Source organism: Podarcis liolepis (assembly GCF_965112155.1).
Source record: "Podarcis liolepis genome assembly, chromosome: 5".
NCBI lineage: Eukaryota > Metazoa > Chordata > Lepidosauria > Squamata > Lacertidae > Podarcis > Podarcis liolepis.
Genome location: NC_139556.1, coordinates 60,820,346 through 60,836,013, shown reverse-complemented (window position 1 = coordinate 60,836,013; position 15,668 = coordinate 60,820,346). Strand labels below are relative to the sequence as shown.

The 15,668-nt window shown below is 46.1% G+C and overlaps 1 protein-coding gene across 4 annotated transcripts in view; it reads left to right on the top strand.

The window, feature by feature from the left end:
• Positions 1 to 15,668, top strand: part of LOC310707815 (prominin-1-A-like) — a 31,966-nt gene that overhangs the window by 14,568 nt on the left and 1,730 nt on the right. For 3 of the 4 annotated variants that reach the window (XM_083505212.1, XM_083505213.1, XM_083505214.1), the window contains exons 6-23: positions 1,522 to 1,585; positions 2,315 to 2,404; positions 3,554 to 3,744; positions 4,149 to 4,223; positions 4,635 to 4,698; positions 5,961 to 6,120; positions 6,697 to 6,849; positions 7,587 to 7,710; positions 8,057 to 8,148; positions 9,198 to 9,282; positions 9,484 to 9,630; positions 10,576 to 10,647; positions 11,334 to 11,429; positions 11,624 to 11,677; positions 12,342 to 12,422; positions 12,857 to 12,925; positions 14,315 to 14,404; positions 14,857 to 14,969. In XM_083505212.1, coding sequence (XP_083361338.1) covers positions 1,522 to 1,585; positions 2,315 to 2,404; positions 3,554 to 3,744; positions 4,149 to 4,223; positions 4,635 to 4,698; positions 5,961 to 6,120; positions 6,697 to 6,849; positions 7,587 to 7,710; positions 8,057 to 8,148; positions 9,198 to 9,282; positions 9,484 to 9,630; positions 10,576 to 10,647; positions 11,334 to 11,429; positions 11,624 to 11,677; positions 12,342 to 12,422; positions 12,857 to 12,925; positions 14,315 to 14,404; positions 14,857 to 14,969 — 1,820 coding nt within the window. Of the gene's footprint in view, positions 1 to 1,521; positions 1,586 to 2,314; positions 2,405 to 3,553; positions 3,745 to 4,148; positions 4,224 to 4,634; positions 4,699 to 5,960; positions 6,121 to 6,696; positions 6,850 to 7,586; positions 7,711 to 8,056; positions 8,149 to 9,197; positions 9,283 to 9,483; positions 9,631 to 10,575; positions 10,648 to 11,333; positions 11,430 to 11,623; positions 11,678 to 12,341; positions 12,423 to 12,856; positions 12,926 to 14,314; positions 14,405 to 14,856; positions 15,519 to 15,668 lie in introns of all 4 variants that reach the window. The other variant, XR_014526736.1, reaches the window with a different exon arrangement.

Here is a 15,668-nt window from a genome sequence, read left to right as displayed (position 1 = left end):
GCTTCCTTTCTGCAGGCAGGTGTCTTTTGTCCTCCTATCCTCCATGTATGATCGCTTCTACTCCCCTGCCTACATAGTCAGGTGTTCTTCCTCTTCCTCTGCTTGTTTCCTACACCAGCCTCCATATGCCTTGCCCTGTTCCCCAGAAATGCACCTCTGTATCCCTACCTCCAATCTCCAATGATCTACTTCTTATGAGCATCATTGCACTGTTTAGCAGCCATTATCCCACTGACATGCCCTAAATCTGCACTTTCAACACTTCAGTGGCCATGGCAAACTACTTAGCCACTATCAGATAGCAAGGGAAACTGGATCATATGATACCTGAGGAAGAATCCTGTGCCAGGAATAGAGGTCCATGGCTTTTCAAGCACAGGTACAAGGTGAATTCTGGGATCATGACAGGGCTACAGGAGTCATCTTGGTAGTTCTGGACTTCAGTGCCTTCTCAGGCATCTGTTTTCCATATCTGCTTTGATTAGGATATAAAAATATACTTGTTTAAATAGCAGCACAAACTGTTCATAGTACTGGAAGGCACAAACATGCTTTGCTGTTAACACAGAAGAATTATCAAAATGGTGCCGAGCTACATTGTTTACCAAGGTTTATTGGTTTAATGGTACCTCCCACTGAAGGCAGCTCCCACAAGAAACACAGGGACCAGTATATCATGCCATGCTAACTTCTTAGAGCTGTTTCTGAATAGTGAATTAAATTGTTCTTTGGGAAATCATTTGCAAAACCTACATGTGCCTGAAATATCTTTTTAACCCATGCTTAACCATGGGGATTGGGAGGAGCTGGTCTGGATAGAAACACCCACCATACCTGGAGGCAAAATAACTGCAGTTGTGCTCCCAGTCCACAAAATGTTGGGTTGGCTATGGCTTCAATGTCTCTTCACCTGCAGAATTAGATGGTAGTCAATTTTGTATGTTCGGTTCCTCAATTTTTTTGCAAATGGTATTTGCCTCTATGGTGGAAGATACTCATGAACACTTACTTCTAAGCTGTGATCCGTTATGAAGTTCCACATATATTTTTGCAGGACAAACCTAAGTGTGTTTATGTCGAAATTAGTGCTCAAAGGGGACTGATTTCCCAGTAAGTGTACACAGGATGGTAGTCTTTAGGGCTTGTTTTGTAGACTTTCTACACAATATTTATTTATTTAGGCTATTTATATAATGCTATTTCATAGAAAACAAACATCAATTGAATCAAACATCAATTAAGTATTGTGGAAAGATGTATTCTAATTGACAGTGATTCAGGAGTTCAAAGAAATCTTTTCAACTGGATTGGTGTAAAACTGGGGAGTGAGACAATGCGGAAGCAATGCACTTCAGTACAATGGGCACTTTTGAGTCCTCTGTGTTCAAGCAATGCACACCATGCTGTTGTCCTTATAATTTCATATCCATGACCATAAATATGTTCAGGATCTTGATCCCGCTTGCTGCCCCCTCCCCTGCAGAGCATACTGTATTTCATCACTTTCCTGGTTCTTCACAGGAGATTAATGACATCATTGACTCCAGTTCGGTGCCACTGAAGCAAGCCAATCAGAGCCTGCAAGGTGAGTTTCTGCCACTGGCCACAATCTGTGTTGTTTAAATCTTGAGTGAGTGAGGCAAAAAAAGCAGGCCTCAAGCTTGGAAATCAACTGAAATTACCCAGTCTCATTGGTGGAGGTGTGGTCAAGGAGCAAGCCAGGAGTCAGGGTCAAATAGCAGGCCACAACTGGAGGACAAACCAAGAGTTTGGGAGTCAGAAATGGAGGACAAGCTAGCTGGCATGAACAAAGAAGAATGAAGGATTCAGCGAACACACCAGTGCTCAGGAAGACTTTGTTGCTCAAGCAAGGCTCAGCTGAAATGGGTAGCCTTTTATATTTCTTCCTGCTCAGGAAGATACAGTGTCCAGCCAGGGTGGGTAGAGTCAGACCTGTACTGGAAGGGTCTTCACTAAGAAGATGTTCACCTGAAGCTCAGTGCTCCACCACACAAGACAGGTGCATACAGACCCAGCATTTCCTGAGAATTAGAAGTCTGCCCCAAAGTTCAGTGGTCATCTGCAGAATTCCTTCCTTTACCCTTGTGGCCTGCTTCATCCACGCAGTCATCATTGAGTTCTGCTCCTACTTAAACTGTAGAACTTTGGTATGTACCCAAAGCATTGCCCATTATCCCTTTATCATTCAAGGAGATCTCAATGTCCATAAACCATTTTTTTCTGGCATTTGGTATGTGACATAATAGTGGGAAGCATTCTTGTTGATCCTCTTGTTCTGATGTTTTCTCTGCAGAGATTGGGCAGACTTTGGGAGACAAAATCAAGAATCAAATAGGTGGACGAGTAAACGAAGCACTGGACGATGCTGAACGTCTTCTCAATGGTACTGACCTACTGTTTAACGAAGAGTGTGTTGTGGGATCTAGTAGTAGAGATGGAGGCCCAGAAAGTGTGTCAGTTTAACTGTGGCACAGGGCGAGGCAAAGGTGCTCAGAGGACAAAGAAGGTTTAGAGCATGGGTCAGGAATTTTTGGCCCTCCAGATGTTGTTGGGACTCCAACCCCCATCAGCCACAGCCAGCATGGCTAATGATTAGGGCTGATGGGCACTGTAGTCCAGCAACTTCTGGAGGGCCAAAAGATAGCCAGCCCCTGCTTGGGAGAAAAGTGCTCATTGCTGCAGTTCAGTGTCCTGAATTTGATTTGTTTGTTTAAAGCATTGTTTTGTTTTGTTTATGTTTTTACCCCTCTTTATGTGACTGCTTCAATCTGTGGAACTGGCAATGTTATAGGTCCTGTATAGTATTTGTTCTGCATTTGTAAGAAATTGATCTTGTAGTGGGGCAGCCCCCACACTTAAGAACTCCTTGCCTATTGACATCAGGCAGGTGCCTACGTTGTGCTCTTTTTGGCACCTGCTAAAAACATTTTAGTTTAGGTAAACCTATCCAGATATGTTGAATGTTGACAGGGTTTTTACTCTGGTTTTTAGTTTATTGTATGTATGTGTGTGTGTACACACACACACACACACAGATAATTTCATTGTTTTATATCTTTGTTAACTTTCTTTTTACATTCAAGTGCCATATAAATTTTACAAAAGAAATAAATTGCATTTGATTTGTTCATTGAGGTCCAGCTCTGAGGGCCTTCTGGTGGTTCCCTCCCTGTGAGGTTACAGGGAACCAGGCAGAAAGGGCCTTCTCGGTAGTGGCGCCCGCCCTGTGGAATGCCATCCTGTCAGATGTCAAAGAGATAAATAATTATTTGACCTTCCGTAGACATCTGAAGGCAGCCCAGGAAGCTTTCAGTGTGTGGTGTTCTGTTGTGTTCTTATTTATTCTGTTGGAAGCCACCCAGAGTGGCTGGGGCAACGAACTCAGATGGGTGGGGTACACAAATTTATTTATTTTGTTTTATTTTATTTCATAAAACTTATGCACCACTTGATTCCCTTGTGCTAAAAACTATCTGTCATCGGGGTGGAGATTGCAAAGTTCCTCCTCACTCTTTTTCTCTGTCCATTGCAGTGACTAGCTCTGTGGAAAAAGAGCTCCGGGCAGTCAATGAGTCAACAAATCACTTGCGGGACCTTCAGGAACAGCTGAGCCAAAACCTGACCGTCTTGAGCACTGATATCAACCAGACTTTGAAAGACTGCGGTGAACCTTGCAAGGGTGTCCCAATGTGGAACCTGGAGCCTGGGGCCAATCTCAGTGCGGTAAAATGGGGTTGGAGTGCAGAGACCTTGGGAAAGGGATGGTGGGTTTTGAGAGAACATGGGAAGAAGACCACTTTCAGGATAAGTGGGCTTAGCTAATTGAGTGACACTACTGAGACAGAGGCTAAAGCCAGTTTCAGGTGGTGCAATAGATGTCAGGGTGGAATCTCAGCTGAGGCCTGCTACAGTGTTGGAGCGTGTCTACAAGATGCCCATGGATGTGTTTGTCTGGTCTTGCCAGCACGTAAACGTACAAACGTCTCAGTGGATGCTACGTTGCTCTTACCTGTGTCAGTGTAAACATTTGAGTGAAACACAAAGATTCCTACCCCTTCCAGAACACAATGCATCATCACTTTAATTTCTTATAGATAGATAAACTGCCCCTTTATCTGTTCCCACAGGTTCCGGATGTCAGCCACCCACTCCAGCTGTTGACCAATCTGACAGACTCAAACCCTCAGGACACCATTGCAAAGGTAACATCCTTCCCTCCGTCCATCTTTTCTCTCTCCTCCGCAATCAGAGTGTGCCACAGAGAGCAGGCTTTCTGAGTGCCCATGCCAGGTGGCAGTGTGCCAGGGACGGCCTGTCTAGGAGAGGCTGTGCAGTAGGAGCAGAACCACAGACTGAGCCTAGCATCATAAATCACAGCCTTGGGCCATAGGGCTCCCCTGATCTCTCAAACCATCAATGCCTGTATCCCATCCTCAGAAGGTATTGTTAGCCCACTTCCTCTTTGGAATCAGCACGTATTGCAATGCCTTTTTGATTCACATTGCTTTGCCCTTTGTTCAACACTATAAGAGCATATGCGATTCTGAGATCTGTGTTGTTTGTCTTTTGTTTCCATCTGCATATGTCTTTATTCTGGGTTCTGGCATTGGCAGGCAAGAAAAGTTCTGGCTGATATTCCAAAGAAGGTGTCTGAACAAACAAAAAAGGTGGTGTCTGGTAAGTAGTTTCAGCAGATAGATAAAGGTGTGTGTATTCTCATTTCAAGAACCAGTTGAAAGGCTATGGTTACACTTATAACGTCCTCAGAAACTAGAGGCCACCTGCCAAATATCTCTTTGATCAGTTCACATTAATATTTGGAATTTAGTCAAGTCTCGGCTCTCAGTCATTCAATATAACTGTTTACAGTTATGCAATAGTGCAGCCTTTTCTTTGTTTAGAAATTGTTATTCTACAAATATACCTTCTACATAGTAATTGGAGTTCACACCCAACAGTTTCTCACATGTGCATGTTCAAGCAACATGGCATTTCCTGTCCTGAAGCTCCAGTTACAGCTACCTGCTGTGGATGCATGGAGTGATAGGTGTGAGTTAATCACATGTGAACATATGAAGCTCTTGTTCTACAGAGTCAAATCAATGGTCTGTCCAGCCCAGCACTGTCTACTCTGATTCACGGTAGTTCTGCAAATTCCACTTGAGATCCCTTAATTGGAGATGCTAAGGAATTCAGTCTAGGACCTTGGACATGCATTCACTCTTATCACTGAGCTACAAGATGTCCCAAAACATTTTTAAAACGTATGTCCTCCTATGGACCAATGCCACATACACACTGTTGTTTAGAGGACATGGCTAGTCTGCACATTCTTGCTAGCTCCTCCATTTATTAGGCATCAGTGGGGCTCAGTCAGGATTGTCTTAAGCATATGCGGCACTGGGTACAAAGATCTGCCCGGTGCCCCCCCCCCGGTTGCCTAGTCCCAGAGGCGCAGGAGGGCAGAGTCGGCTGCCCACCTCAACATCTCACTGGACTTGTGGTGCAGAGCCACCCACAGCAGAAGAGCCCACCGCAGTGCCCAACTGACCCGGACTCAGCTCTCGGGTCCTGGACTCTCAGCCTGGTGCCCCTGAGAGCCCGGCACCCAGGTGCCCCGCACCCCTAGCGCCTATGGGTAAGACGGCCTTGGGCTCAGTGGAGCTGGATGTTTTCTTCTCCCAATCCACAGCTTTCCTTGTCCTTCCTATTTTGTCCTCCCTAACTTGAACTGAATGAAGGATGGGTAGCCAGAAATGAAGGAGGCATGAGATTTGCTGAGGCATGTGAATGGTTCTTCCTCGGAGAGCTAATAGGCAATTGGGCATAAAATACTACATATCCAGAACACATAGCAGATGACTGCCCTGTGGTAAGATGCTCTCTGCTATAGTAAACAAAGTATATTTGTTTATCTATGTATCTTTTGGTCCTTGCAGAAGGAGAGGCTCGCCTCCGTGATGTCGAGCAAGCGATTGAAGATAGCCGTAGCAACTTTTCCACACTGAGCAGAATGGGGAATATCTCTCAGTCCATGACAGATGTTGTCAGTTGGGCGAGTACCTATGAGCCAGATATTGTCACCTATGATAGCTACAGGTATGAATTAAAGTGTTCTCAGAGTATTGTAAGCTGGCGGAATCCCTTAGGTTAGCTTAAGCCACACTAGGTCATGTGTTGGATGAAATGTTGGTCCCTTGTCCCTCCTGACCATGAGTGGTCATATGTTATCAAAATGGCAGCTATAGAAAATGGAATGAGAATGGTAGCCTAAACAAAGGGCTAAAAGCTTTCTGGCCACTATTTTGGAAGCCTCTGATGTGCAGTTTCATGTCACACTGATGGTTTCCCACAGCATTTTTGGACAGGGCACCACATCTAGTCTGCAGTAATATGAAAATTAAAATCCTTGTCTTCCGATTTGGTTAATTGGCCCAGATAGCACTTGTTTTTCTTCAGTGCTATACCATTGTTCATAACCTAGGCTTGGATGGGATCTCATGTTTTCTAATTTGCTTCTTCTTGTTGCCAGGGCTTTGATGCACATGCCAGCAGAGTATAGTCTTGCTGATGCTGGTTTTTAGCAGAGATCGAACCCATTACTAGGGTTTTGACTCCTTCCTTAGCCATTGCCTTCTGTCGGAATCTTAACTGTTTTCCTTTTCCTTACTTTAGGTGGATTGCTGGCCTTTGCCTCTGCTCTCTGGTGCTCGTGATCATTGTATTCAATGTGCTGGGCCTGTTGTTTGGGGCACTTGGGCTAAACCTGCGAGAGATGCCTACCAAACGGGGCTGCCTCGCAAACACTGGTGGAGACCTCCTCATGGCGTAAGAGACTTTGCACCTTCTCCCATCTCATGACAGACAGTCATCCAATAAGTCAAAGGAATGTAGGAAGCTGCTGCTGCATCCCAATGTCAGGCCCTTGGTTCATCTAGCACAGCACCATCAATGTTGACTGGCAGTGGCTTTCCAGAGTTTCAGCTAGAAGTCCTTCCAAGCCCTACTTGGAGATGCCAGGGATTCATCCTGGAACCTTCTGCATGCAAAACTCATGTTCTGTTACAGAGCTCTGGCCTGTACCCTTATTACCCTTCCTGATGATTGCCAAATATTGCCAAGCTGTGTTATGGCATAGCAAATGTTAGAGCATGGGTGGCAGGACTCAGGAGGCGGCTGCAGATCTTTACATGTATTGCTGGTTGCCTGATTCCCCAGCTCTCTGGGAGCTATTCTATGGAGGGTTTTCCCGTACACAATATGTTTTGTGTACAGGCTCCTACTAGAGAAAGATAGGGTGGGAATGTCCTTAAGTATCCAGAAATGCAGACTTACTGGCAGATTGGCACAGTGCAGAGCCATGCCCCCTGAGTATTTTGGCACCCTGACCTTGTCCTGGACTTTCCCATGGACCTCTGGCTGTTCCTTATGTTTATCTGCTGGATAGTGTGTCAGAATGAATGGAAGGGTTGCCTGGGGCAAATGTGCAAGGGCTCTGACGGCTGCTCTTCACATCCATCCAGCGAAATCCCAGGCCTCCAATCATGTTTTCCCTTCTCTGACAGGAGCGTTGGGTTCAGCTTCATATTTTCATGGCTGCTGATGCTGCTGGTTCTACTGACATTTTTAATTGGGGGAAGTATGTACACAGTGGTGTGTCGGCCATGGGCCAATGGGCATCTCCTTCAGGTAAGTCCCTTGGGCTACCATGAGTATTCTTTGATACTGCTGAGTGCCATCTGCAGTGGAACAAGGGGGGGAAATAATGTGGGCGAGGAGAGAAGTGAGACATGGTTTCCCTTAACACCAGACCAGAACCCACACACTGTAACCTTAGATTCTAATCCTGGGATCCCATCTCTCCCCCTTGTCAATCATTATCATTTTGGCATGGAAATTGCTGAAGTAGGCATGAGACAGCCAGGCAATCCCACATTCTGCAGAGGAGGAAATCGCAGGGAGAGGGAAATACTGAAGATGTTGTTTTGAGTTGAGAGGCTAAGAATCTAATTAATGATGCTTTATTTTCTTCTAGTTTCTGGACACACCAGGGTTGTTTCCTGAATTCAACCTGACACGGCTCTTGCATTTGAAGAGTTCTGAAGTGAACCTCTCCAGCCTGTACAAGTGAGTGGCTGGCTGGCTGGATTCCTCCATGGCTTCCTGCCTGCTATGACTTTGGTCCTCACCTTCCCCCAAAGGGAGAGAGACTCTTGAGAGTAGGGTGGGAACTGCAGGCCTGATAGTCAGGCATACAGTGTATGGGAGTAGGGAAAAGTAAGTTCCACCCACTTGCCAACATGCAATGTCAGGGTACCATGCACAGCCATGCCAGGGGGCCCTGGTGCAGAGAGGTTTTTTTAAAAATTTTTTTTTTTAGTTTTTTTCAGATTTTGAAATTTGCAAACAATTATCAAACAACCAATATAGAGAATTCTTTTTCCTTACATTTCCAGCATATATTTGACCTTGTTTTATACAAGCTAGTTTACTAGGGGTTAAATACCAATGATACATCAATTTCATAAATTTTCTTTCAACGTATAACATGCTGTTAACTTCAAATCCCAGTTCCATAGCTTCTCCCATGCTGTAAGTTGTATATTATGTCCAAAGTCCTTGCCCAGCATAGACAGGAAGCTTCATAATACAGTCGTACCTACCATAATACAGTCCGTTTGACTTCTAAAACATTCAGAAACCAAAGCATGGCTTGAAGCCGTGGAAGCCCCGTCAGACGTTTGGGTTCCAAAGAATGTTCGCAAACTGGAATACTTGCTTCCTTGGTTTGCAGCATTTGGGAGCCAAAACATCCAAGTACCAAGGTGTTCAGGATCCAGTTTGACTGTATAATCTTAAATCTGGTGCAGAGAAGTCTTTCCCTGACCCACAACTTCTCCATTCTGCCAAGAGTTTGCTAGAATAACAGCCTGAATCATGCTTTTCTTTCTCTGAGGTACCTTTCAGCCTGATCACTGTGCTTCTTAGTCCTGCTATTTCCCCACAGTTCTTGCCCCCATGCTGAGCTTATGTCACCAGCAACCCCACTGCCCCCTGGCGTAAGAGTTAAACTACATGATTGGAAAGCTTGATTGCGTGGTGATGCTGTTTCCCCAGTTTATGTTTGACATAGCACAGTGTATGCTGGTCTCTCAGCTCGGTTTTCACTCTTGCAGGAACTGTGAAAACAATGCCCCCTTGTGGAGCACCCTTCACCTGGGTGAGGTCATCCCTCTGGATGAGATCCTAAACACCAGCAAGGTCAGTGATGAGTGTCTGTAGGTGAACTGAGACAGCCACAAGAGAAATTGAATGACCAGCAAGATTAGTGTCCTCAGATATGCTCTGGGATAGTTTAAAGTCCAGATCTGGGGCATATCTTCAGCCACCTGGAGAACCCCAGAGAAGTGTCCTGGGAGACTGGATTGTTATGTACTACTTGTTTTTCTTTTGCTCTTACAGTACACCGGTAATATTGATGCAGCCTTAAAAAAAATAAATATCAGTTTGGGCTCCACTGACCTCCTGACGGATGAGCAGAAGCGTCGCCTGCAGGAACTGGGCTCAAAGGATGGGCTGAACCTGAATTTTTCCAGTGCTCTGAAACAAGTGAGATGAGAGGGTGGAACAGCTTATCACAAGATGATTTCTTTTCTTGATCTTTATGGGGTTTGACATTGTCTGGTATCTTGTGAGATATGTCACATCTGAAAAAGAGTCATGTTTTTTTTTAAATAAAAAGGTTAGGCCATTCAAAGTAGCTTAGATTGCCTAATAGGACTAGTGACTTGCCTAGAAAATGATATCATTGCCAGTAATAGTAGTGTAGGCTCCATCCCCACAGAAAAATGAATGCCCTTCATGCTTGCTGGGGTATGAATTGCTGCAGGAAGGAAACCGTCAGCTGGGATATTCTGATTAACTGACAATGGAAGGGTCGTTGGGTTGATGATGTCAGCATAGGTTTCTGGCAGCTGCTCAGTCTGTTCAGGAGAAAGGATAGTGTCCGGAAAGGGCTTTGAGTACAGCCCAAAAGGCAAGCCGTTCCCCAACAAAACCTGTGCAGGTTACTGAGTTTAAGAAAATCTCAAAGACATCTGTATAATGAAATCATGCCATTCCACATAAATAAAAGCAGCAGTTAACACATAAACAGGATAGGATTCGCCTGGTGTCTAAAAGCAACGACGAAGATGCCAGGCAGATCACCCTTGGGAGGGAGATCCATAATTAGAGCACAGTCACTAAAAAGGTACGCTCTTTGGATGGCACCCACATGTCCTTTTGTAGGTGAGGGCACCCAGAAAAGAGCCTCTGATTGTTGTCTCACAGATCATTGGAGGTGGAAGGATGAGGTGAGCTTTCTCTTCCCAGAGGTGTGATGTGAAATAATAACAGCTTACGTATCAATGGGTTCAAAATGAAATAAAACAAGTTGGAAAGCGGATTCTAGGAAGTGTGCGAACTTAATCTGCCTGGGCCCTGACCTTACTCACTCCAATGTCTCTTGCTGTCCTTGAGGAGCTGACCCACCATGTGTCCCTTTCTTTGCAGATCAATGAGACTGTGACAAAACAAGACCTGTCTTCATTGGCAGCAGATCTAGATAAATTGGCAGAAAACACAGTGAGTGGTGCTTTGATTGGATATCCCCATTCTTCTGCAGTGCTTCTCTCCCCCAGCTCCCTTTCTAGGGGGAGGGGCCTTGTAGGTGTCTTTTTGGGATCACTTCAACCCAGAGCTGGCCCAAGACATTTTGGCACCTGAGGCGAACCACAAAATGGCACCCTCCCTGCCAGAGAAGTAGGGGTGAATGAAGATCTACATTGGGAACAAGGGGGAGAATTGAATTAATCTTATTCAACAGCTGAAGTGGGAATGAAATGCCATCATGGCAGGGGAAAAGGGGCCTGTTCTGAATCATGCCCCCACCATTTCCTCTCTAAGGGTGATAGGAGACCAGCAGCAACTCCTATTTGCCAAGAGGTCACTGTAGAGGTGGCAGGGAACTGTTGAGGAGAGGCAGATCCAGTCCCCAAGCAGTGTGCCACAGCCATCAGTGCCACTGCAGCAGCAGCCATGGGCATGTGTTCCTTGGATGCTGAATCGGCTGTCCCTGTGGATCCTGCTGCCTGAGGTAGTCACCTCATCTTGACTAATAGGTAGGCTGGCCCTGATTTAACCCCAGATCCTCCCTGAAGATGGGAAATAATTGCATCCCACATTGTCTCCTGGAAATGTGCCCACTTGTATATGTGAAAGCAGCAGAAAACCTATCAATATCTCTTCACAACGGTGGTGCATATTTTCAGGCAATTAATGAGAAAGCTCGGAGCAATTTTCAACTGGAGGCCAGAAGGCTGAGGAAGCTCCAGGATTGGGTCAATGACACGTTTCCTCCTCAGATGGTGAGTGCTGCTCTCCCCAAACACCTTTACCTCCTTTTGGCCCAGACCAGGTGCCGCCTTGAACAAGGCCTCTCTGGACGGTTTTGATTCTTGGCCCTACCAGGCCATAGGCTTGATATCTGTCCCACCTTCTGTCAACTCATTCCATCCAGCTCAGTGGATGGTGCCCTCTGATGAGCTTTCTCTGTCCTCAGCACATCCTGAGAAGCAGCATTCGAAAACTGCAGAAGTCTGTCCCTCAGATTCCGGTAAGCAGGGCAAGGTTTGAGGAAGGAGGTGGGGCTTTGATGCCAGGCTTTCTAAATGACACACCATTAGATATTGGATGGGTGGGGAAGTACAACCTACTGACAATCTCGCCAGGCCTCCTTGCATAACAATGTGAGAACTCAAGGTAACAGGTGCCAATTGGGAGATACAGAGATTTCCCTTGGCATTGACTCTGTAGGGATGGGGTTTCAGAACCTGGAAGACTGTGGGAGATTGACAGAGTTGGTAGGCATCCCAAAGATGGACAGAGGAGGTGTTAATGGGGCACTGGCAGAACTATGCTTGTGTGCGTTTGGGGTCTGTATGGTGCTGGGTATGAAATGCTAATGCTAAGCTGCAGTCCTTCATATGTTGGACTCCCAATTCCCATCAGTCCCAGCCAGCATGGCCAATGGTCAGGACTGATGAGAGTGGTAGTCCAGCAGCATCTGAAGAGCTGCAGTTGTGCAACTCCCGCTAAAGCATACCAAAAAACCTGTCTCAGCCTTTTGATAATATACCAGCGCTGCTCCCTTATGCCCATTGGATTATGTGATGTTCTGCTCAGTGGTCTGCTCAGATCTGTATGGAAAGTGGTGGTGAGGGCAGCCCATGAGACTGGCTCTGCCAGGGAGTGAACCTGACAGTACTGTGTCCTGCCAGGGTACAGCGAACGCCACGTTGTCAAAAATAGAAGACGCTCAGCTATTTATGAAGTGGCAGGCGCAGGACGTTGTCAAAAACGTGAGTCTTCTCATCATTCAACCCATTTCCTGGTGGGGGTACACAGAGGGCATCATTAAGACTGGATTTGTGCATCGCCACATAATGTAACATGGAGGCTCATCCAGAAGTCCTATAGGCCTCTAACTACGACATTAGACATGCTAGTGAACAACTCTGGGAAATGGAAATACAGGAAATGCAGTGGAGAGGACAAGCGAAAGCTAGTGCTCCCAGGATAGGGACATGTGACACCCCAGCTGATCGTGCATTGATTAGCCGTATTACCTTTTCCTGTACCCCATAAGACAGCCCAATTTCCCTTCCTATTCTTGGAACCATTAATGGAGCTTGGATAGGGGATTGGAGCCCCATAACTGAACCCCTTTCCTTGTTTGGAAGTTGTTGTCCTATCCTCTAACTTGCACCCACCCATCTTACCTTCTTACCTCTAGGAGACTTCAGCTTTCGTGAAAACTCTGCTGGGTTTATTTGAATCATATATAGACTGGGCAAAGAGTACCGTAAGTAATGCCAACTGCTGTTGATGGAGATTGGGCTTAATCCTGAGTGATGACAAGGTGGGAGCCTGGTTGTCCTTGCTTGTATACTTCTGCTATACTCACATCCAGGCTGGATGCTTGCCTGTGGCTATGCATACCCAAGCCAGTCAACCATGAATTTACTGGACCTTTTAGCCATAGTTTATTTATTATTTACTGGTTTAAAAGATTTATAAACTGCTTAATCAAAGCACTCTCTAGAGACGGTGCGCATAACAAAGTTGTAGTTAAAATGCAGATGAAATCTGCAAAGCAATAAAAAACAAGTATATATAAAACATACTGCATTTTTCCATCTATAAGATGCCCCCTATTTTTGAGGACTCAGATTTAAGAAAATGGGGGGGGGTATAAGACAACCCCTAATTTCTGACATTATTTTTAAGGAAAAAACCCTAGTCTTATACATGGAAAAATACGGTAATTAAAACACTGATTAAATCAGTAAAACTTTAAGAACAAATATGAGTAACTAAATTATATGTCTGGGTAAGTTTGCAATAGACATCTAAAAAGATATGGGGCAGGGAACCTTTTCTGCCAGGCGGGCCAGATTTTTATTTCCAAATCTTTGACAGGTTACTTTGGGCAGGTGGATGGAGTTTTGACACCAGGTGATACTGCAGTTTGAAACCTCAGGTGTCCCCATGCCCTGCTGCCTGAACTTCTGAAAACTGTCAAGAGCACTTTTGCAAAGGGCTTTCAATAGCCACACACTCCTTTTTGAACGTCCAGTTTTTGGAGGTTAAAACAGCAACACCTGGTCCTCCATTCTGGCAAGATGCCCATGCAACCTCACTCATGAAACAGGAAGGAGGAATCCTGCTGAGCTTATGGCAGCTGATGAGTGAGGGTTAATTTCTCCTGGCTTGGCTGCACTTGCCTGTTTCCTACAAGTGTGAGCAGCCAATGTGACATTGAATGCCGTCATTCTGCCCATCAACAGCCAGTGCAAATATCTGAGGGCAACTCCAATATGCTGACAGAACCTTACTCCTGGCAGCAGTCGTGCTGCAGCATTCTGTGGTTAACTGCACTTTCCCAATCAGCCACTTGCATTCACTTGCCAGTCTTACAGCCTCATGCACAGGTGGCCCTGGAGGCATATGTAAGCAAAATCAAGTTGAACTCGTGGGAAGTGTACTGCCGTTGCCCATCTTACTTCTAGGGTGCAAGTACAGCATGAAGTTATAAGGTTGGCAATGCCAGGACAATTCCTACCATGTGCTTAGCTGGACAGGCAACATTTATGATGACCTCAGGATGAAGGTGTTTGGCCAGGAAAGGAGTGCAGGGCTCGGGATTTTTCCTCTGGTGGTCATGATGTTTCCTTGTCTTCTTTGCTGGCAGATCAAAGAGCAGGTGGGCCGCTGTGGCCCTGCAGCCTGGGCACTGGATAGTGTGAATACCGTGGTCTGCAGCTGCGTTGTCAATTCATTGGTGAGGCAGTCAACACGAGGGATAAGCTGGGGTGTGGGAATGAGCCAGCATAGATAAGGGACAGCAGGGTGGCAGTCCGTAGGTTGAGAGATGGCGACTGCAGCCCAGGATGTAGGAGTAACTGGTAGGTGGTGGGGCCACAGAAATTGTAACTACCTTGGGCAGAGGCTGTGCTGTGGCTCTGGGAATCTTGCCTGGGGTGGCGCATGGAAAGAAGCTGGGGAGACATCTGCACATGGGACAGATCCCTGTGCTCTTGAATGGGCACAGGGCTGGGGAAAGTGTATAGATGTATGTGAAGGGAGCTCTAGGGAAACGTTGGGGAGATGGATGGAAAAGACACAGGTAGGCTATAGGCGAGGCTTACCTTGCATGAGCTCAAGCAGGGTGGGAGTTAAGTGGAGAGAGACAGCGGGAGTACTGACAGCTGCCTTCCCCTCTTCTCCCCTTAGAACGCCTTCTGGTTCAGTCTAGGCTGGTGCACCATCTTTCTGCTGCCGAGCATCATCTTGGCTGTGCGGCTTGCCAAATTTTACCGCAGAATGCACATGGATGACGTCTACACGTGAGGATGGGTTATACTTTTGCCTGTCACCCTGCCTATGGCCATGGATCAGATGCTTTAATTCTTTCCCCCCACCCCACTCTCAGTACTGTTCACTGATTATAGGCTTGGACACCCCGTAAGCCCTCCACCCTCCAGTTGGTTCCATTACCTAGAAGTGCAAGTCCAGCTGTAGGGCAACAATCCCTCTTGTGAAAGTGTCTGCTTTTAAGATACTGATGGAAAAGTGGGTTCTCCAGGGGAAGCCTTTAGGGGAAAGTGCTAATTGCCTTCCCTAGTAAATGAAAAAGGGAATGTTTTGACTTCCCACTTGCTTATACAGTGGTACCTCGGGTTACATACGCTTCAGGTTACATACGCTTCAGGTTACAGACTCTGCTAACCCAGAAATAGTACCTCGAGTTAAGAACTTTGCTTCAGGATGAGAACAGAAATCGCGTGGTGGCAGCGGCGCAGCAGGAGGCCCCATTAGCTAAAGTGGTGCTTCAGGTTAAGAACAGTTTCAGGTTAAGAATGGACCTCCAGAATGAATTAAATTCTTAACCCAGTGTGGAGAGCCAGTGTGGTGTAGTGGTTAAGAGCGGTAGTCACGTAATCTGGGAAACCGGGTTCGTGTCTCCGCTCCTCCACATGCAGCTGCTGGGTGACCTTGGGCCAGTCACACTTCTTTGAAGTCTCTCAGCCCCACTCACCTCACAG